At 43.9% G+C, this 23,630-nt stretch overlaps 1 protein-coding gene across 1 annotated transcript in view; it reads right to left on the bottom strand.

Annotated features, from left to right (window-relative positions):
* The window catches only part of MYO7A (myosin VIIA), a 90,709-nt gene that overhangs the window by 64,403 nt on the left and 2,676 nt on the right, over positions 1-23,630 (bottom strand). Inside the window, exons 3-12 of the mRNA XM_088140887.1 lie at positions 21,576-21,728; positions 15,913-16,097; positions 13,554-13,675; positions 11,178-11,320; positions 10,185-10,298; positions 9,169-9,322; positions 7,995-8,071; positions 5,481-5,600; positions 3,622-3,764; positions 1,417-1,627 (exon numbers count right to left, since the gene is read on the bottom strand). Of these exons, the coding sequence (XP_087997013.1) occupies positions 1,417-1,627; positions 3,622-3,764; positions 5,481-5,600; positions 7,995-8,071; positions 9,169-9,322; positions 10,185-10,298; positions 11,178-11,320; positions 13,554-13,675; positions 15,913-16,097; positions 21,576-21,728 (1,422 nt within the window). The remainder of the gene's footprint in view (positions 1-1,416; positions 1,628-3,621; positions 3,765-5,480; positions 5,601-7,994; positions 8,072-9,168; positions 9,323-10,184; positions 10,299-11,177; positions 11,321-13,553; positions 13,676-15,912; positions 16,098-21,575; positions 21,729-23,630) is intronic.

The following is a 23,630-nucleotide window of genomic DNA, read 5'->3' as shown; positions in this document are numbered from 1 at the left end:
GTGGAAAGCTCGTCTCATTCTGTCCATACAAAAATACGGTTTTAAATGTCATTGTTTCCTAACAATCAGAAGGTGGTGTTTCATAAAGTTGCAAGGCTCCATGCTGGTTTAATTTCATCCACCCATGAAATGTAATTATTAAAACCAGGGGGCCTATTTCCTTCTTGCCTCACCCTAACCCCAGGCAGTAGTATTATTAGGGTATCCCTGCAGCATGAAGTTTGAGAACTCCTGCCTCAAGCCATAGCAGGTTAGATGAAGATACCACTGGTGTTCCATTAACCCAGTTAAGCATGTTGTAAGAAGCCCATTGACCAGAATCGCTTTTTTTTCTTTTATTTTAAGGCTCGCACAACGGTTTCTGGGTGCAAATCACCACTGCCAGCATGTTTTGTATTATCCTCTAATTCAGGGTTTCTCAACCTTGGCAACTTTAAGACGTGTGGACTTCAATTCCCAGAATTCCCCAGTCAGCCAGCCATGCTGGCTGGGGAATTCTGGGAGTTGAAGTCCACACGTCTTAAAGTTGCCAAGGTTGAGAAACCCTGCTCTAACTGGACCTCAGGCCCAGAAAATAAAGCCCCCCCTTGATCCCCCACAAATGACACAGCCCCGCCCACTGCCCATCCCAGCCCCGCCCACTGCAGCCCCAGCTGTTCTTCCGAAATATGAAATGTCTCTCCTGATCAGCAAAAGTTTGTCCTGTCTGTTTGCATATCACTTCATTTTAAAGCATTGCCAAAGTCTGCAGAAAAGAAATAGGGCTGAAAAAGGATTAAAAGACAGGAGGAATAATTATCATGGACGATCCAGCACGAGGGCGGGCCGGCTTTTTTCAATCTGCAGACCCCATTTTCCTTTGCGAGGTTGAGTCTGGTGCTGTGAACTCAAAAGAATGAAGAGGAATGACATTTTCAAGCCCTTTTTCTCTTGAGGGGAGGCTGGGGCATTCAGGGACTATGAGTTTGTTAAAACCTGCAGAGCCTTAAGGCAAGCCTTTTGAGCTTTATCCCCCCCCGTAACAAATATTTCCCCAACTGGGGAGGGGGACACAGTTTTTAAAGGATGCTACAATTAGTAGACATTAAGCTTAAGGCATTCATAAATTCCTCAAAAGTAACACATCCTTTGACTTGAGCTTAATTCTTGGATACACATCTATAAACTTCGCATTAACAGTGTGGAAATGGGGTGTTTTCTGACGTCCTGTCCAGCTTACAGCCCTGAGATTTCTCAGTGGTCTCCTATCCCAGTACTCGCTAAATTCAATCCTGCTTCTGAGCCAGATGCTCAGAAGATTTGCCACTGGCGGAGATTTGCCCCGAACTTTTCAAAACCAAAAAAAGGGGGAGTTGAGAGGCCATAAATGGAGCATTTGGGGGTCTTAAGTGTCATGGCAATTGGCGAAACGCCGACCTTGGGGAATTTGCTCTCTTCATCGATGAGAGAGATTAAGTTCATCGGTTTGATGGCAATCATATCCAGCGCGTCCTGATTGTCTGTGAATTCAATGTGCTGCCAGTTGATATTTTCCAGATTATATTCTTCCTGCTCCAATTTGAAGACGTGACGGACAAAGAATTGCTGCAGGTTCTCGTTGGCAAAATTAATACAGAGCTGCTCAAAACTGGAGAGGGAAAACAGAGATGGTTATTTCCCGCAGATATTTTCGCGGATAAAAACACGCGTCGATGAAAAAACAGATCAGAAGCCATCAGCAACAAAGAAGGACAGGCTGACTTTTGCCCCTGCAGCCAAGAACAATAAATCCGGAAGCCCCGCAAAAGAAAAATATTGCATAAAAACCAGATGACCTCCCTGGAAAGTCTTTCTAGGCTTAAAAATAGGCTCTGGAATAGTTCAGAACCATACTGGAGAATGAAAAAAATGTGTTGAGGGGGTCAAAACTGTAAAAATGTTGGCCAGTACCATGTGATTGGAGTTCTGGCACTTTTTAATGTGGGCAGCGCATGTGATACATGCAAAAAAGAGGCAGCATTTTGATCCCACGTTCACAGCTGCCCTCTTGACCTCTTTTCCCTTTTTATTGTGTTACTATAAATCTTGATACATTATGTTACAGGTAGTCCTCGACTTACGACGGCAATTCGGACTGGAATTTTGGGGACCGGAGTGGGTTTTCTATTGGGATTTTTATTCTTCTAAGCCGCCTGGAGTCACCCTGAGTGAGTTGGGCGGCCATATACATTGTTCAAATAAATAAATAAATAAATAAATAAATAAATAAATAAATTCCATCATGAAGCATTGTGGTCATAAAGCACAACTGCATTGCTTAGTGATGGCAACCCCTGCTCTCCTGGTTGCTGTCGTTAACTGAATCCCGCAGTTGTTAAGTGAGGCAACTTCTGGCCAGCTTCCCACAACCAAAGTCAGTGGGGAAGCTGGCAGGAAGTTGCAAGTCCAAGGCTGGCTGGCAGGTAAGTGGCTGCCGAGTGGAGGATGGGACGAGGGGGTGCATGAGAGGTGCAGGGTGGGTCAGGGGGTGTGCAAGGGAGTGTGCAGGGGTGCGCAAGAGGCACTGCATGGGTTGGGGAGGGTGCGTGGGAGTGCATGAGAAGTGCTAGTTAGGCCAGGGAGGGGATGCGGGAGTGTGCATGGGTTGGGAGGGTTGCACGGGGGTGTGCCAGTGGTTACTGTGATGCCAGCACAAAGGGGCTGGGGAGGGTGTGCGAGTGGGGGAGTCTTACCCCAGCGACCTGCAATCTTTTCTGCCAGCTTCCCCACTGACCTTCTGGAGAAGCCAGCAAGGGAGATTGCAAATGACGATCACGTGATCGTGGGGCACTGCAACTGGTCCTAAGTGTGAACAGGTTGCCAAGTGCCGAGATCACAATCACATGACCGCGGGGGTGCTGGGATGGCCGTAACTTCCAAGGATCGGTTATAACCACCATTCGTTCAGCATTGTCATAACTTCGAATGGTCACTGAACAAATGGTCAGTGAAAGCTGAAGACCACCTGTATTTCAGTACAATGACATTTGTATGGATTGATTAGGTGTCATCAAGTCATTTTCAACTCCTAGCAACCCCACAGGTTTTCTCCATGACGATCTATCCCTAACCTGTTCATTCTTGATATCCTTTTATTTAGATACCTTAGACCAGTGTTGTCCAAACTTGGCCACTTTAAGATGAGTGGACTTCAACTCCCAGAATTCCCCAGCCAGCATGGCTGGCTGGGGAATTCTGGGAGTTGAAGTCCACTCATCTTAAAGTGGCCAAGTTTGGACAACACTGCCTTAGAGTATTGGAAGTAAGGAAAAAAAGAAAAAAATATACATTCTATCAATGTTCATTAGAAATTAGGATGTCAGTGTTACGAGCCTTATAATTATTGGTTTTTTTCAATCTAAGTTAAATAGAACATTGGAAAGGAAGAGATGAAAGAAGAACACTCTGTGACATACATCGATGTATTTGTTATATCATAAAGGTTTGGTCTTAAGCTAAATTACTTATTGAAATCTCCATTGTATTGTTCCCATCTTGACTTTTTTGACCCCCTGGGGGTGCCCCTGTTGGAAGGGGTGAATTGATCCCTCCATCCCACCTGCCTTTGAGTAAATGTCTTGCACCATTTCCTAGATCCTACACCTGTTTACTGTGAAGTTCTCGAATCCAAAGATATCGAGTAATCCAATGGATCTCCGGACATTTTTGTTCTCGTGGGAAGGCGGTCGGTAAATGGCCGCGTTGATCTTTTCCACAATCCACACGAAAAGTCTGCCGTAGATACCCTGGAAATGTTGAAAGGATCGAAAATTTATTTCAGCATGCCTCTGCTCCAACAAAGTGTTCCTCAAACTCAGCAATTTTAAGATGGGTGGACTTCAACTTCCAGAATTCCCCAGCCAGCATGGCTGGCTGGGGAATTCTGGGAGTTGAAGTCCACCCATCTTAAAGTTGCTGAGTTTGAGAAACACTGTTTTAGAGCAATCCTAAAGTCCCTTCCCCATTTCCACTAACAAAGCTGAACAGTAAAGCTGCTCAGACATTATATCTGGTTAACTGATATGTTTATCATTTAATCATTAATTAATTAATGGCTGCTTAATTCCTAACATCCATTTCTGGATCCAGGCATTTCGTTCATTCAATATTAAGTTTCTATCTCCGGTTTTCCCATGTAAGCCTATCCATTTTTTCCTAGCCACCACCACTTTGGGAATGCAGTACTTGTGAAAATACAGATAGGTCTCGATTAGTGTGGTTAATAAATCCCACAAAATGGTTGCATTATTTGAAGTCACACTATTCGAAGCGATATTTCTAGGGAAAACAGGGTCATGGGTTCCAGCTTGATGGAAACAGGCAATGAAAATTTTTACACATAAATTTGTGTCATGCAATATAACCGTTAAGGGTTAAAAATAATATACAGGCAATCCTCGGGTTAAGAATGCCCAGTTTAAGGACAACCCATAGTTAAGAACGGAGCCTCCTGTAGCAAAATTTGAGTTAAATACACAGTGATTTGAGTTAAATACACAATGGTTTGGGTTAAATATACCATGGTTCGAGTCCATTACACAATAGTACTTATACAGTATTATACAATAACACTATTCCGGCCTATATACAAATTCGACTTAAGGACAGATCTTGGAAACGGAACTCGTTCTTAAACTGGGGACTACCTGTACAGGCAACTTAATTTTTTTTTTTAACAAAGTCATAGCATTACATTTGTACAGTTTTTCTCTGAAGGAGTCTTCCTTTTCTCCATCTTGCACACACGAAGAGGAGCAGCGTCTAAAACCCCAACCTCAACTACACACGTGCTAGGCTCAGTTGCACACGCATTAACTTTGCATTCACTGAATTTAGGTTGCCTTAAATGCAACCTGGTATCCATTTACAATTTGCACGAAATCGAATATTGCATTATTCAAACATGCACCAATCGCGACCTGCCTGTAGCTCTTCGCCCCCAAAATGGCCTTCTGTGCCCCGCTCCATAAGAAAGCCATTTGCCTCCCCCTCCTTGAAACAATTAGACATTTCCATGCCTGAGATCACCTTTCTGTATGATTTGAGTAGTCTGACCACCAGCCCTGTGCTCCCCCAGCCATCACTATGTGGTCATAAATGTTGGTTAATTCCAAATCTTCCTTCCCTAATCCCTCAGGTCCTGCCTCTCCTCCAGCTCCAGCTCATGGAGGGAGGCCACCAGGAGATCCCAAAGTGGTAAACTAGATTGAGAAATGGAAAAAACCTCCCAGAAGCTGGCTAGGCTTCCACTACATTGCCATAAAATTATAACGCCATGTCTATAAAGTCAACAAAAGTCAACCTTGACTGGAGGGCATCTTTACTTTAAGGCTACAGCAATCTTCTAGCTTTAAGAAGATGCACAGATCTGGACCTTTCTCTAAGAATCTTGGGACATGTAGTTTTCTTGGGGAGGGGAAGGGGAAGTGGAGGAAAAGGGTGGAGGACGATTCAGGATTTACCTTTACAAATGCATCTCGGACATCTAATGCCTGTTCCATACTGAGTGGGGTGGACACTGTCTCTCCTCTGGTAATAATCGTCCGGCTAGTGAGACAGTTCATCAGATCCTGAGGCTCAACCTAAAAAGCATTAGGAAGAAAAGATCACACGGTGCAGTTCTTCTCTTCAGTAGTGGAGCAAGGTGGTAGCCAGGTTGCACAAACTTTGTTTATTATTTATGTATGCGCCTATCACATTTATACAGCCGCCCGTCTCGCACCAAGTGACTCTGAGCGGTGTGCAACAATTAAATAAAAGAACAAATGGATAAAAACAGGCATCTTGGCAGAACTTGCAGAACCAGCCAATATGTTGCCCCCCAAAAATATCAGATGAGGGTTCCTCAAACAGTTTGGGGATGAAACATATTCCGTAGCCAAAGGAATTGGGAAGACAGGAGTCGCTGGGTTAAGAACGCCTGGTTTACGGACAACCCGTGGTGAAGAACGGAGCCTATTGCAGCAAAATCTGAGTTAAATACACAACGATTCGAGTTAAATACACAATTGGTTTGAGTTCATTACACAATACTACTTATACCAGTGTTTCTCAACCTTGGCAACTTTAAGATGAGTGGACTTCAACTCCCAGAATTCCCCCTGGCTGGGGAATTCTGGGAGTTGAAGTCCGCTCATCTTAAAGTTGCCAAGGTTGAGAAACACTGATTTATACAGTATTATACAATCATTCTGTTCTGGCTTACGTACAAATCTGACTTAAGGACAGACCTTGGGAACAGAACTCGTTCTTAACCTGGGGACTACCTGTACAGTCGACTGAAAATCCAGCGGGGAGGATGAGTTACCTGTATCCCGGGAAAAGATCTGGCTAACATCTCATCCCATCAGGCTATGACACATTATCATGATCTGTCAGTATAAATCCTGCTTGGGTCTGTTTTCTACAGAGTAAGGGATCAATGTTCTTTGCATAAGCTTGAGAAATAGCTGCAACTTTAATGCCTGCCATTACTCTTCCTGAGAAGAGATGCATTCAGACATTCCTTGCCTTTTTTTTTTTTTACTTTCCAACCCAACCAAAAGCTGGAAAGACATTAGGTAAAGGGACTCTGCCGATCAGCAGGAAAATTCTCTGAAAACTGAGCAGAAGGGGACCACACTGGTGGTAGGAAAAGCCTCCAAATGAAAGATCCGGTTCTGCGATAATCCCCAGGGAAGAAGCAGTGGGGTGGGGGCTCAGAATATTGTGGACTCCTCCATTCTAAGCTCCTCCCTCTTCCTTCCTGGTCACATGACTCAGAGCTGAGGGTGCGCGGCCAATCCCAGGCTTCCCAATACATATAGACACAGAGATATTGATAGATGTAGATGTAGACATAGATGCAAATGCAGATATAGATATAGATGTAATGGAAAGTTGGAGTGACCTTGAGGAACAGGAGGAGGAACAGGAGGAAAAACTGAAACCAAGGCCACAGTCAGATGAAAGAAATCTGAGTCTGGGGCAGAAATGTTATTTGAGAAAGCGTCTCAGACATGACCCCCCCCCCCTTCCCATGAAGATAAAGGGAGGGAGGGGAAACCAATTCAGACTTGCAAGATTCTGTTAATGTAACCTTTTAGTAAAAGTAGCATTAGCATTCATAACTCTGGCTTCCTAGTCTGGTCTACTTTGGAGGTCTGACAATATACATGTAGATGTAGATGTAGAAGTAAAACTAGAAATAGAAATAGATAGACAGATAGATGATAGATGATAGATAGATAGATAGATAGATAGATAGATAGATAGATAGATAGATAGATGCAACAGGAAGGAAAACAGAAATACACATACATGCAACAGGTTAGAAAGAAAATACAGACACTTGCTGAAAAAGCATCTTGCCTGAAAAAAAAAGTTTGGAAAAACTGGAATATTTGCCAGCATTAGCAAATGTTCGTTGGCAACATTTGGTGCTGTTACCCTTCTGCGCTGTGTGATAAAGGAGTATCCAACATAGAACAAATGCTATTTGTTGGCCGAAGAGCGATACACTCCCATCTGGGTTGGTCCTCCTCATCCACCAAGTGCACAGCTTCAGGAGAGATGCACGCCTATCTAGCCAGCCAGATCAGCTAAATCAATCCTGACAATCAATGGGGTGGCAGATGTTGCAACTAGATGGCCCTCTCATCCTCCAGAAAATACTGTTCTGCGCTGTTTGTGTTGCAAGTCCCTAAAGCTATCAGCCATGGAAGTACAGGTAGACCTCATTTAGTGACTGCTTCGTTTAGCAACCATTCGCAGTTATCAGGATGATGAAAAAGGAACCTTGTGACCAATCTCGCCTTTACGACCTTTGCAAGTCTCTAAAGCAAAGGAAAGCTGAAATCAGATTGCAGGTTCACTTAGCAACCACTTAACAACCGACTTGCTGGTCTCATCTGTGGTCACCAAACAAGGACTACCTGTAAGGGGAGACTCCTACAGCTTCCACATGAGCACTTAAGACGGGAGAAAATCCAACTCACCTCCAGTAACAAAGCAGCAGTTATCAAAGATGCAGAGTGGACGACCTCACAAGCATCAAGGTTGTCATAGTTCCGGGCTGCAGAGGGAGAAGAGATACAAGCTAGTTGCAGCAGTGAGATAAAAACACGCATTTTATGCAGGGAATGGAAATTTCCTTTCTTTCTGTCAGCCTTACCAGGTAGACCAGACAGGAAACATGACCAGATAAGCTAATTCTACTTTATTGTAAAGCTACATTGACAGAATCTTGCAAGTCTGAAAGTACAGTTCTGCCCCCATCTCCTTTACAGCCCAAGAAACTAGGCAGGGTTCCTTCTGAACTTCTTGCCCTACCCACTATCCAGCTGCGGGCTAAGCTGCCTCTTATCTGACTGTTCCCTAGGCAGCATCTCTTTGCCCCACCTCCCAAGGCCTTTCCCACATACCATCACACTTCCTTTTTTATATGGAGGAATATTCCTTGACTTTATTCCTCTCTCTGTCCTTTGAAATAGTGCAGCAGGGGGATGGATTTATCCAGGTAGCAGAAGTTTCCAAGGGGGGGGTCAGAGAGAAGGGGGTGCAGATGGCAAAAGCAGTACTGTATTGCACTGATACGTTGCAAGCTCTTGTATGTATGTTGTGACATCAAATGCATGTACGAAAGGGGCGAGGCTTGTGTTATAACAGTCCAATGCTGCATTCCACATTTTGATGAAAATGCTGGATCCCCTCTGTGGCCAGTGTAAATTTGCCCAGTGCTTACTAATGACTCCAAAAAGCACCCCTGGGTGCGTGCAATGAGAAGGCTTCTAGCCCTTGCAATCAAAAGATGCATTCCTACCAAATGCTTAACCCAGTCTACTAATTTAAACCCATTTTCCGGATCTGCACAATGCGTTGCTCTATAAACTGATCGAACGGCCTGGGTTTCCACAGCACGCCAAGCCCCCATAGGAAAGCTATCGTGAACCAAATTTTGCCTAATCCGGGGTTTAAGCATGCTGTGGGAAACCAGCCACTTGCAGCTGGTCCATAGTTTCTTCCTTAATAAAGAATTAAGGGCAGGGTGTGGCAGGAAAAGGCCTGAAGAAGTAATGCAAAAAGTGGAAAGTTAACAATGAACTGAAAGGAGATGTTACGAAATCGGGGTAGAACTCAAAGTGCGGTATCTCACGGCACTCGGTACGCTACCTTCATATCGCAGGTTCCCCATATGGAGAATGGATGCCAAAAGCTTGGAAATTTCCCAGTTCTCCGTGTCAGTGAACATCAGGACTTTCATTGCTGCTCGGATATTGGAGTATTCTTTGCTATCGTCTCTACCATCACAAGTAATGCAATTGCCCTAGTGCAAAGACAGTGTTTGCAAAGCATTAGCAAACACGGTAACTGACGTTTCTGGACAAAATGCAGCTCGTGGCTTAGTTTATCACAGAGGCAAGCCGTTGCAGCTCAGCTCGTTTATGGGCCACACAGAAAAAGGAGATTCAAGGGATTATGGATTTCGTTTTTGAAATTAAAACAAATTGCATCTCCCTTTTTGCACCAAAGGTCCTTCAAAGTTGCGAAATGCTACCACTGAAAATGGGAAAACAGCCAACTAGAAAAATGAACCATATGGCACTTTAGAGTATCATTAGAAAGAAAGAAATGCACACACGCACACACATACAAACTCCCAATCATCAATATAGCACCTTTATTTTTTGAGATGCCTTCTTCCAACAGCTAGACAGAGATGGCCAGTGTCATCATTTCCACCTTGCAGGGAGGAATATGAAACACAGGTAGTCCTCGACTTATGACCATTCGTTTAGCAACCATTCAAAGTTATGACAGCACTGAAAAAAGTGACTTATGACCCGTCCTTGCACTTACGACCGTCACAGTATCCCTGCTGTCATGTGATCAAAATTCAGGTGCTTGGCAACCGGCATGTATTTACGACAGTTGCAATGTCCCGGGGTCATGTGATCACCATTTGCAACCTTCTCAGGGGGCTTCCAACAAGCAAAGTCAACAGGGGAAGCCGGATTCATGTAACGACCATGGCAAAAAAGGTCATAAAATCGGGTGCAACTCACTTAACAACCGTATCGCTTAGTGATAGACGTTCTGGTCCAATTGTGGTCATAAATCAAGGACTAGCTATAGCAGCATGAAAAGGTTTTCCTATAAAAGCTCCTGTTGATCCCCCAACCTCTTACCATTGAAAGATAGTTATAGTCTGCTGCTTTTCTAAGTCCCAGCATTTTTTTCTGCTCCAAGGTCATTCCTTTCAGCATGCAATAAAATATGTGATAGTTCCTCTCATCTTGAGCCTGAAGAAGAAGAGAACAGGAGGGGTGAAACCTCGACTGTGTTATTTTAATAACCAGCTCTGGATTCTCTTCTTCCCAACAGTCTTGTGAGGTAGGACATCGCTCAACCACAGAGCCCCCCCTGCCTTACTGAGAAAGTGGGTAGAGTGGATACCTACAGCAGTGGACAACAGATGACACAGGGATGAAATTCTGCTCAAGATTTTGCTCAGTATGGGGTGCATGTCTGTGCTTCTGTGTGTTCTGGATTAACTGAAATGTCTGCCTGCAATAATTATTCAAGTCAAACAAAAACCTGCATATTTCTCTACTTTGCTTCTGACAGTTTTGCTGGTCTTCCTCAACCCCTGTCCAGATGTTTTGAATTATAGGTCCCATCCCTCAAGGCCGCAAGCTCTGGTATCTAATTATTCACGTTGGGGAAAAGTTACCCACACACCAACCCATATGAACTATAGCTTTGGTTCCCTTCCAGTGGCTAAAGGAAAATCAGTAGAGATGGTATGATAGTATTTATTTATGAATAGTCAGATGGATAGCCCATTTCTTCTCCTGGAGCTCCAGGTGGCGGACATGGGGATCGTTGCAACAAGCCTGTGAGGCAGCTTGGGTTGAGAAAGATGGACCAGCCCATATTTTAAAACTAAACTGGAACGCAGGAAGAGAAAGCTACACCAGCGGTTAAAAACATGGGTCGCCAGACTCAATCTCTCTGAAATGAATAAATAACGTTTGTGGAAAGCACTTCTGGAGGATTGGCACCTCCCCTGGATAAACTTCAAGTGACATAACACCAGGATGGCCCCAGGCTAGGGTTGCCAGACTTCCAGCAACAGGAAAACAGGTACACCTAAGGTGGTGTCCACAGGGTGTAGTTACCTGTCGACAAACACGGGATTTCTCCAACAGGTATTGCTCAATTTTGGCTCCCTCAATCGCACCTCGCTTGTTGAAATGGATGTCGATGTATTTACCAAACCGGCTGGAGTTGTCGTTGCGAATGGTCTTTGCATTTCCAAAAGCTAACAGAGCACAGACAGACAAAGGGTAACCAACACTTCTCTAAACCTTTTCTTCCAAACCAGGTTTAAATGGGGCACTGTATCCAATAAGGAAGCACTTAGGTGAGCAATCCCTGGGGATGTCTTAAACCACAACTGGTTGATGGATTAAAGTTGCATATCAACCCACCAGCATTGCCAAGGAAAAAGAGCCCTATTTGCCCAAGATGCTAGTTAGTTTAAGCCCTGATTTTTGTGGGTCAGTGTGTTGCTTGAGCCCAGCCCACATGGTTAGTTTATAATTCGGTGTGATGAGAATGCAAACAAGGGGATCAATGGAGTAAGCCATGGTAAAAAAACCCACCATGGTTACAGTTAAAGCAACCGTGCTTGTGGTTAAAAGAACCATGGTTATGGTTAGAATAACCATGGTTGTGCAAACACAGCTGCAGTGAGAGCCAGGAGGGTACAACTGGAATGAAAGATTTATAAGTATTTATATTAAAATAATTAACCATAGGCTTAATTTTTTAAAGCAGTGTTTCTCAACCTTGGCAATTTTAAGACATGTGGACTTCAACTCCCAGAATTCCCCAGCCAGCATGCTGGCTGGGGAATTCTGGGAGTTGAAGTCCACATGTCTTAAAGTTGCCAAGGTTGACAAACACTGTTTTAAAGTGTCCTGAGTAGGAGATGAGGTCCTGTTCTGGCTTTGGGATGTTGAGACAGGAGCCTAGAGCAGCCCCATATAATGGAGTTACTCTAGGCAGTCCATCTCTGTGGGTTTTTTTTTTAAAGGGTGCATATAGAATTGGTCCAGAAAGGAAGTAAAGTGAATAAACTTCCCACCCGCCATCTGCAGTGCCTCCAACCCCAACCACATTATGGAAGATTTTTTTTTTAATTATATTTTTCCCTTCCAGCCACTGCAAAGGGGGCTGGGCTGTTTTCTACCGGACATTTTTCCCTGCTGAGTCAAAGCATTCCCCAACCATTTCATCATCTCATGTTCTCTGGCACTGTCCAGTGACCAAAATCATAGTGAATCAGCAGAAAAAGCATGCAGTTTGCTCTCCCGTTGCCAGCTCACATCTTGACCCTCTGGACTCATTCCCCACCCATTTCCATTCCCCTGACTCTCTCCAAGGCGAAGGGTGTCAAGCCTAAGAGATGTTATCCCTGATGGTGTGGGAAAACAGGGATCAAGGCTAATTTAACATGGGTACTGCTAAGGACAGCTTACACCTATCTTACTCTTTGGAGGAAGGCAAGAAAAAGTTGCCAGGGTGTATTTGTGCCAATTAAATGCCAATGTGAGAAGCCCCAAAGTCTAAAAACACTCCAGTCTGAAAACACTGCCCTTGGCATTCACTGGACTTAATTTAATGATGGTTTTAATTAAAAAAAAAATAGGTGGGGTGGAGGGAGTTGACGTGCTGCAAATGAAGCATCAGCCTTTTGCTTCAGGATTATTTCAAAGAATACTCTAGATTTCATGTAGCCCTAACGTAATCCCCAGGGCCTTTTCCTGCTGGTGAGATGAAATGCTCTTTTCTGGTGAGAGATTGTGGGGAGGCTGGGAAAGGAATGGAAGAAGGAATAGACATAAGCCATCAAGAGATAGAAGGTGAGATCATCGGCAGCTGATCTCATAAATGGCAACCCACCCCAGATGGGAAGAAGTTTTTCAAGTCCCTCAAAAAGGCTTCACTTTAATAATGTCATGAATAAACAAAGCTGGGAAATTTCCATTTCTCCATTTATCCCAGGACTAGCACCAAAATTACCTTCCTAAAATCTGTGTAATTCTTGCTTCTTTGACCTTGCCCAGCTGCCTGGGGCTCAGCACTCAGCTCTTTGCTTGCAGGAAACTAAAAAGGTGTGTGCTGACCCCTCTCCTGCTTCAGTGGCCTCTGTTCCCAATGATTACCATTCCACTGATTTCTCCCCAAGATTGGTCAACAAAGCCTAACAGGATTTTTCAGATTTCTTGGGATAATGGGCATCCAGAAAACCAAAAATAAGCAAAGCCTAACAGGTCTGACAGCTAAGAACAGGAGAAGATGAATGCCAGGAGGACGTGGTAGAAAAAACAGGCACTCCCATAATAACGGAGACAGTCACTGGTTTCTTGGAAGGCCCAGTGTCAGATCAGGGGTATTGCCTACTGACTTGTAAGTTAATAAGCAATATTGCCTGAGCTCAACTTTTTCTCCCCAAATCTATTTTTCCCATGCCAGGTCCAAAGGCCCACCTTCCAATATGGGGTTGGCTTCCAGCACTTGCTGTTCAATCCAGGAGTGTTGGCCACTGATGGCCGCTAGGAACTGCAGGATGAGTTTGGTGCTTTCTGTTTTCCCCGCGCCCGACTCGCCACTGCAACAACCGAATAAAAAAAGGAGTGTTAACTGTTGGATCTCTAAAGTTAGCAACACTTCAGCATCCCTCACTCCCCCCCCCCCGCCCCCGCTTGGCAGCCGTTCATCAATCCATGCATTCAGTTGATATCCTGCCTTCTTCCAATGTAATGTACAGACCACTTCCTCCTCCAATTGTATTCTACAACCACCTTGTGAGGTAGGTTGGGTGAAGAAATACTGTCTGACCTAAAGTCACCCACTGAGTTTCTCATGGATAATCCAGGAGTTGATGGGCTGCTTGCAGCCCCCAACCCTGTTTTCTGACCCTCAGAGGATCTCCAGATGATGCTACCAAAATTTGATGGCAAAGTGGTTGGTTTTCTCCTATTCATTTAAAAATATTTTTAAAGCAAAAATATGAATGGAAATGGGTGTGTTGCATCTCTACATGGCAGAGTACATTCGTTTCCACTCTTCTGACCACTCTAACCCCCTCAATCTGGACAAAAAGGCTGAAAAAATAAACCACTCTTCCATTCACTTGACTTATATTCCGTCTTTCTTTTAGGAGCTCAAGGCACACAGTGCCCTCCTTTCTTCAATTTTATCTCCCATTAGAACAATCCTAGGAGAGCAAAGAGAGCTCCAGTGAGCTCCACAGATGGATAGAGATCTGAATTAGGCCATCCTTGGTCACTATCATACTGCTAGGTTGCTTTCCCTATCAGACAACAGGAAATAGCAGGGAAGGGTGACCATCTGGTCAAAGCCATTCATGGGTTGAAGGAGTTGGAGCAAGCTGTGGGTTGAACAGGTGTTTTGCTTCGTTCCTGAACCCCATTTTTTTCCCCTTGAACATCCTGGTTGCTGTCATATGCGACACAAGACTAGGAACAGAGTGATCAGCCAGTGTTGAGAGTAAGGAAGATGATCTTGATGGAGGTACGCAAGATCCATAGTCATGGCATCAAGGGGTGATACAGATTCTAAGTCCACAACAGACAAATAATATTTGGAAGTGTCTCAGGCAGATGCCGCCTTGATTCACAGGAGTATGAGGAGGAGGCAGAAGTCCAGCACAATCAGACTTGCACAATTTTGCTATTATGGCCAATCTCAACTCAATAGTTTTGGTCTTCCTGGGGAGTTGATTTCTTGGTCTGGTCCCCCTCATGGGACTGACATCAATCTTGCAAGTTGCTTATTTGGGGGGCACAGCACATTCTACAAATTTGTCCTATCAACCTGGGTTTACATTTTAGCATGTTGCATGAACCCAGCTAATTAACAATCTGTAGGAAAAGGGCTCGGAGATCTTAGGAGGTGAGTGAACTCTACATGAGTAAGGGGTTGAAATAATTCTATGAGCAACATGAAATCTACCTGCAGGCCACCCACCTTTGGAGTATGATCAGTAGGCAGAACAACTGCTCAGGACCTGTGGGGTGGGAATGTGCCTTTCTAGGCCTGGAAGCCAAAGGGGCCCAGCCAATGTGGTCAACTTCTAACCAGAATGGTGTCTGTGTGTGTGTGTGTGTGTGTGTGTGTGTGTGTGATGATTTAGGTGCTTAACTGGTGAAATGGATGCCTTAAACCTTGCAGAGGCCTACGGCATCAGTTTTGCCCCTTAAAACCCACCAAATACAGGAAAAAATTAGAAGCCCTTCAGAGCCTACTTAGACAATGCCATCTCTGCAAGGCTTAAGACCCACCTGACATCCCTCCAAGCCCTTGAAATGAAAGCAAACACCAATCAAATGTCTCCTTCTCCTTCTTCTCCACCAACAGCACCAACATATTCATCCTTTCATCTGGGACCTCCAAGGGACATACAGAACATTCTCTCCACCTCCTTTTTCCTACAACAACCTTATGAGGTAAGCTACCCTAAGGGAGAACAACCGGCCAAAGGTCATCCAGGAAGCTTCCATTGGCCCCTTTGAGCCATACGTGAGCAACCTTTGGCCCCTGCTCACCTTGGAGATAACAAATCGGGCACCAGGAGAACTTGTGGCCTGTGCACCAGCATTTCTGCTCCATCTTCTCATAGCTTAGATCCCCCCAGTCAGGATTCCTCTGAGAAGGGCTGGGATGAGCACCCCATCTCAAAAGAGCACCCCCCACCCCCAAAACCTGACAGGAGGCCATGCAGTGTGCTAGCTGTTGTGTTTCAGTACAACTGCCCAGGGAGCCAACCCCTCCTCAACGCCAAGAGGTGGACACCTTGATGAGTCCTGGCATTCCCCCACTTGCCTTATAATACAGCACTGATCCTTGTTGTTCCTTTGCATGTTGAAGTAGCAATTGTCTGCGATGGCAAAAATATGCGGAGGCATCTCCCCAATCTTTTTGTTGGTGTAGAGGCGGATCTGCTCCGGGGAGTAAATGGGAAGCAGCTGGTAGGGATTTACGGCCACCAATATCGAGCCCGTGTAGGTCTGGAGAATGAAAAGACACACACACACACACGCACACATGCACACACGCAAGGACAGATGGTGAGAATGGTTGTGCAAGGTCAGACTGTGGATCTGCTTCAAGATTGGCTGCTTAATGATAAGGCTCAAATCGCTGTTTATACCAGATAGTCCTGACTGCATTTGGAATTTTTGACTAGTTAATCCTTCCAATGTATTATTATTATTATTATTATTATTATTATTATTATTATTATTAGTAGTAGTAGTAGTAGTAGTAGTAGCAGTAGTAGTATTTACACAAGGTCTACTGGATTTGTTACTTTTGATTATTAGATTCTATTATTATTGATGTTTTTATTATTATGCTGACAGCTTAATAATAAATACTTTAATAAGGGGTCAGCAACACCTGACATAGCAAAAAAAAAGCATTTACAACTCATTTATTTAGTTTTATAAATTAAACAATTAATTGTCGTGGCTTTCATTATTATGCTGACAGTTTAACAATAAATACTTTAACCTGGGGTCACAGCAAAACAGGGTCCTAACCTCTAAACATTAACTTAAACATTTCAAACATACATTTTTAACTTCTGAAAACGTTAATAGAGTTCTTATTTCTAAAACTTATTTAGTTTTATAAATGAAATGATTAATTAATTAATGACATTAAAGAAATCAATTAACATTTTCCCTAAGACATTAATTTTGTGCAAATGGTGTTTTGGAGAGAAATATTGAATATGGATATTTACCTCCTCAAGGAATTACATATGTCTTCATATTCAGATATATTTCCAATTACTTGTTTTTCTTCATTTTTTTTTTCCTTTCTCAGACATGCTGTTCATTTAGTTGGTTCCTTTCTTTTTAATTCTTTATTGTTACTACAACTTATTTCAGGGTTTTTTCTTGTCGTTGTTTAATAGAACAAATAGACCATTGATAGAACTAATAAGCAATGACCAAATTTGACTGAATTTGGCTTTCACTGCCGAAATTTTCAAAGCTCTTTGCTGCATTTATTTGTCTATACTAGGGTTCGTCAACCTCAGCAACTTTAAGATGGGTGGACTTCTGGGGTGGACTTCCCCAGCTGGCTGGGGAATTCTGGGAGTTGAAGTCCACCCATCTTAAAGTTGCTGAGGTTGATGAACCCTGGTCTATACCACCTTGGGATCCTACAAACCATATTCTCTTATAGACATGAACCAGCCTCAAAATCTGAATGTAATTTAGGTCTAATAAGTTTACCTAATACGCAACATCCCCCATCAACAGTCTCCAGGTGAGGCCAAGGTCCAAAATTTGGGCAAACAGTTGGCCCCAAAATGATACAGTGCACTCCAAGAATGTTTGGGCATCCTTGAGAATGTCCCATTTTTTTCCTGGAATGCACCAATCTGATCATTTCAGGCATGGTTCATTTCCAGAAGTGAATCAATGGGAATGGGAAGCAAAGGGTGGAGAAAAATGGAATGTTCCAAGGAGCACCAAAATATTTCAGAATGGACCACGATGTTCTACACGTTCCTAACATTGGATGTCTGGTGGACTTCAACTCCCAGAATTCTCCAGCCAGCATGGGTGGACTTCAACTGGCTGGGGAATTCTGGGAATTGAAATCCACCCATCTTAAAGTTGACAAGTTTCGGAAACTTTGCTCTATATTCGTAAGCAGAAAAGACTACTTCACTGTTGGTCCTGCAAAAGTTGAGCTCCCATCTTTCCTAATGACATATGGAAAAGGAAGGTTACAAAACATCGTCATTCAACGCCGTCACTTCCACGGACACCAGAACTGAATTGTGCATAGCTGCTTCAGCCCAAAGCCATTTCAGTAGCAGAGATGATGCTGATTTCATCCAAATAAAAGTGTTAACACAAAACAAGCCAGTCCCAAGTGATGGACCCTTCCCAAACTAGCTTAGCATTCTCCTTAGGTCCTTGGTTTTTTTGCCAAGCTGCAAAGCCATGCAGCGATGACCAGATTTGGGGGTTAAATAAATGTGCCCACAAGCAAAGCAAGCAAATGGAGATATCTGCAAAACGTAGCATCAGATAAAGAGCCGAGCAAATGACAATGTGGCAACAAGGCATTTGGGGTACTTACCCTTCCACCACAGTTAGTCTAAGTTTCAAAGCAGAGGGAGCAGGAAAAACATATTTTGTGTTAAGAGAACCTTTTCTCCAAGTCAAAAATACACAAGATGGAGGGAATGATTGTCCTCTTCTACAATTGTCCTCACATTGTCCCACCAGCAAGTTGAACCATCTATCAAGTACCACTAAGTTCAGACTGCTAAGCTTAGTGGTACGTGGTAGATGAACCATCTACCATGGAGTCCCACTAAGCTCAGACCATCTCACGTTCAGCCTGTTCATCATCTTGATTACTAAGACTTGTCAACCCTCAGGGCAAAAAACAGAAGACTAGCTCAGGATAAAGTTCCTGAGCTTCTCCAGCACCAGTGGATGAAGTATGGAGGCTGATGGCTCATCTAAGGAACTGTAGAGTTGGGGTTCAACAGCACCCCAACTTGATGCAAACGTTTCTTCTTGCTTCTCCATCCCAGATGAACCATCAAAGCTTCAGGGTTGGGGAAACTGAAGCCAGTCCTGGTGGGACACCCCTTGCTTGATAGCACAACATTGCACACCAACATCCTACTCAAGAGGAGAAATACAACCCAAATACAGTTGAGAATGGGGACTCCACAGATCACCTGGCCAAGAAGAACTGGGCTGACTATTTATTTTCCAGGCTGAAGTTCCTGGGTGCAGGAAAAGATGCTGCTCCTGGTCTAATCATCTTTTAGGACAACATTCAGTCATGCTCAGCCATGGAATAATGGATTTATGTGACAGGAAAGCAAATCCCAACTGAATGGCTGGGAAAACTTCTAACAATAACAGCAGTTGGAGTGTGAAGCTAATTGGCTGTGATCATGCAGAGGCTAGGAAGTTACTGCATGGATACCCTAACCAGTGTTTCTCAACCTTGCAACTTTAAGACGTGTGGACTTCAACTCCCAGAATTCCCCAGCCAGCATGGCTGGCTGGGGAATTCTGGGAGTTGAAGTCCACACGTCTTAAAGTTGCAAGGTTGAGAAACATTGCCTTACACTCCACTAGAGGACCTGAAGGAACCCTCTGTGATCTCAGTTGTTGATACTGCTGATACTCTGTCTTGTCTCGCTCAGAAAACTAAGTTTGCACAACATGCTTAACCAATTCAGCTAAAGAGCCAGCCTCTTCATTTGCACAACCCAAAAACCCTGATTGAGTCTGTATATTTGCTGATATGGGACATTTCTGGGGCCACAGGGTGCTGTGTGAAACCAATCTGTGTGGTTAGTTTAGGGTTTGATGTAGACAAACGTCCCCCATGGATTAATTTAGCAGTTGGATTAATCTGTAGCACACGAACAAGATAAGCGTGCTGTGCAGGGAAGGGCTGAGTTCACACAACTTTCTAAGCCCGAAATTTGTATCCAAACACAAATGATCCAGTTCAGATCACATTCTCAAACTGAGAGGGAGAATTTTTTCCAGACCTGGTTTGCCTTTACGCAATGGCCAGAAACAGCAGCCAAGAAATGGTGGGCGAGCGAGGGCAAACATGAAGGTGTTCATGTTGCATTGCCATTTGGATCTAGTTAAAATGAAATATGGGGAACGCATGTCCTCTCCTTCCCTTGCATCCCAATGAGAATTTGGTAACAACATTTTGTAGATCTCGGAGTGTTGTCCCCCATCTTTTAGGATTCACGTGTGATCCACACCAGGAGTGTCAAGGGGGGAAGGTCAAAATCTGTCAGAAGGTGGGTGCAGCTTTGCAGACCGACTCCAACTCTTCTCTTATTTGCACATATAAAAAGCACAGGGCTTAAGCTGCAACAACACTGTGCCCATCAACTTATAAATGTTGACCCCCCCCCGACCCTCAGATGCCCCTATCCTGTGCACTGCTTATGCACCTTTGTGCTAAAGAAACGGCTGAGTTCACACGACACCCTTAACCCAAACCCTGGTTAACAAATCACACCTGTTTCGTTGACGTCATACACAGTCCCCAAGCAACCAAGCCAGGTTCTCATAACACGCTCACCCACAAATTACCCAGCCCAGTTTGAACTTAGTGTTAGATGTGGTGTGAACCCAGTTCGTGAGGAGTCATCAGGTGGGATGTTCTGCCTAGGTTCCATTTTGGGGGCTGCTAATCGGGTTAGAAATTCCTGGCTGCTTCAGAGTTAAAATCCTACTAAGGGGGAAAAATATATATATATATACACACACACACACACATACACACACACATACATACATACATACATACATACATACACACACACAGAGGATACTGTTTTGCATCATTAATGAAAAGCCAAAGCAGTGATTAGAGATCAGGGACACTTAGTAACTCTCCCTGGTGCTTAAACTGAGAGAGACTTCTTAGCAGGCTGTAGCTTCAAAACAAAGGTGGGGTTTTCTTTGGTTAAAGCCGTACACATTTTTTTTTAAATAAAAAGTGACATATTTTTAACATAATAGGGAATTGAAACTAGAGAGGGCATGGAATTGGGGGACCAAAGAACATCCGGGTAGGATTATATATTCATGCAATATCATTTTTTTTAAAGAAGCAAGGTTCTAGACCTCAAGGCTCATGATTATATGGTGGATATTCAAAGATTTAATTAATGTATTTCCTAACTCCAGGCATACATAGTATGCAAGTAAGGCAATTGAGTTTGACTCTGTAGTTTAAAATCAACTCCATGTGTTGTTGTTTTTTTTAAGCTCTGTGTTTCTAGTCCTCAGGGTGTCTAATTAGGTCTAATGATTTCCAGAAGTTAACAGGAAATTGCCATAAAAACAAAACTTATCCTAGAGAAAAGAATAACGAGAGCAAATCGTTTTCAGACATGGACAAGAATCTCAGAAAGAAAAAGCCCAGCAGATCTTTTCTTTTCATCTGATGAGAAGCAAGTACCAGAAATTTAGCTATCTAGAGGGCAAATGGCAAGCTCCTGAAAATTTGTCATCAAAAGCCTTGTGTAGCTTCTAAGCACCATTTTTGGGTGCCTCCTGAACCCTCCCACAAGTGCCAACGTTTTTTCTATCGCTTTAAGGCAGGAAATACATAAAATACATAAAAAAGGACATAAAACCCTAAAATGAGTTGGACAGATGGGAAAAAAAACAACCAAGAAAAATATTCCCCAAATTCTATCCATAAATGCAAGGAAAAACAGGAAAGAAAATTCTGGTCCCGCCCACATGTGGACATGACACCTCCCACTTGGCATCACTACCCGTCATCCATGGGCCTTGTCTCCCCTTGCAAAGGATAATCAGCCCCCCCCAACTGTGCCCCCATCTTCCCCTCTCCTTTCCTGCAGGCCCAGCCCCCAAATCAAGACTGATTAAAAGATCTTGAATTAACAGCTTGATCAACCACTGCTTTCTGCCCCCAGGAGAAACACTCACATAAATCAGGCGCTCCCGATATCGGATCAGGAGATTTCTCAGAATGCCCGCCTCATTCAGATCCCCCAAGCGGATCATGTCTTCCACCCCATGGATAGACGTCGGGTGCATCGGTTTGATGTGACTGGCATTTTGAGGAGATACCCAGTGCTCCTGAAAAATCATGTGTGAGAAATGATAAAAGTGTTGTTTTTGCAAGTAAGCTAATTTGACCGTATATGCGTTAAAATAAAATGAGCAATTGGTAGTGAAAGGGGATCTCCCAGGCCCCTGATTTTCTGAGCAAAACATATATAGTGACACAATCAAGTTACTAGTCCTCAATTGCATAAGGGGTCTTAGCATAAAGTAGTACTGGATTGCTTAAAATAAGAAGAAGAGCTGAAATGCAGAAGATGTGGTAATGTGTAAGGAAGCTCGTGTATGTGAGTCTCTGAACAGAGAGCTAACAAACCGACCTGAGCTGGCTTTGTAATAGTTGCACAAGATCTGAAACCACCTCGCTGAGCACGTTCTGCTAATGTTGAAAACTGCCATAGAAGGAAATAAATAAATATGGGAAAGGGGCTTCTAAAATAAGGGTAATGGGAGATGTAAACTAAGGCGGGACTTCCCTGAGTTGTATTAGGCGTATCGGATAGGTTGTAAACTCCTGAGTGCCTAGCCAATGGGGAAATGCAGGAGGGTCTTTTCGCTCGGGCATGGGGAATAAAAAGTGTGCTGGACACCCGCTGTTTTTATTTATTTTAATAAATGGCCATGCCTTGCTGCTTCACTGGATCTTTGTCTTCATTCTTTGGAACGTGAGGTTTGTTTCTCACACAAGCAAGCATAATCGGCGGGGATCCAGATGTAAAGGAAAGGCGAGAATGAACGATGCCGGGAACTCAGTCGAGCATCCGACTGTCATGGTCAAAGCACCAACGCGATGGCTTGACAGAGTGTGTTGCTTTGCAGAGCACGTTCAAGAACTGAGCTTGGAGGAACGCCCGCAGTTTCAGCAGGAAAGCCGTGTTCATCTGGGGAGGCATAACATCGGAGGGGGTAGCCCCTTTTCCAACAAACGAACGTGATTGAAAGGCAGAAGCTTTTGTGAGTTGCAGACGCCTAGGGTGGCCACGACATCTGAAGCTTGTGCACTGCCTTTGATGCATCCGGTGAAGTGAGCTGTAGCTCAAAAAGCTTCTAATAAAAGGAAAAGGGGCTACTCCCTCTGATTTTAAGCCTCCCTAGATTAACCTCTGAGCACATGGAGTGGTGACGTTAGATACGCCCGTGTGCCATGCAGTGCGGGGGACAGGTCCTACCTGCTGAATGTCACCTCCAAAGAGTCTAGCACAGTGTTTCTCAACCTTAGCAACTTTAAGATGCGTGGACTTCAACTCCCAGAATTCTCCAGCCAGCGTGCTGGCTGGGGAATTCTGGGAGTTGAAGTCCACGCATCTTAAAGTTGCTAAGGTTGAGAAACACTGGTCTAGCAGGTTCCCGGTTGCCGCAGATCAATGCTGTTCACCATTCTTTGCTTAGGGAAATGCTTTGTCCATCTCGAAACATACAACTAACTACCAGCCACCAATGAAAAATAACAAAAATCTAGTATTGGAAAGCAAAGTTAAAACTCAAAGAAGATATACTCCTTAGAAATGGAAGAACTGAAAACAAGAATGATAGAACTGAAAACATTATTTGTGGAGTCCTTGGTGCTCGCTGAGCTTGGTGGTTTGCTTGCAGACGTTTCATTACCCGACTAGGTAACATCATCAGGGCTAGTGAGTGTGGGGTTTGCTCCCTGTAGTAGCCTGGCCTGCCAGTGTTGGTGGGGGTGTGGTTTTCCCCTTGGTAGTCCCTTGACTACCTTCCTGGGGTTTTCTACTTGATTGTTTGTCTGGTGTTAATCCCTGCTTATCTGGGTGGAGACTGCTGGAGAGGATGCGTTCTGTTTCTTTTTGCTTCCTTTTCAGCTTTTTTATTGTCTCTTTTGAATGGTGTGTAATTTGCTTTATCTCTATGTGTCTATTGATGGCTGGTGTGTCTGAGTGCCAAGCTTCCAGGAAT

Source organism: Python bivittatus, unplaced genomic scaffold (genome assembly GCF_059951505.1).
Source record: "Python bivittatus isolate LINGU-HERP-01145 unplaced genomic scaffold, Pbiv_v1 ctg000340_np1212, whole genome shotgun sequence".
Classification (NCBI taxonomy): domain Eukaryota; kingdom Metazoa; phylum Chordata; class Lepidosauria; order Squamata; family Pythonidae; genus Python; species Python bivittatus.
This window is presented reverse-complemented; position numbering and strand designations above follow the sequence as displayed.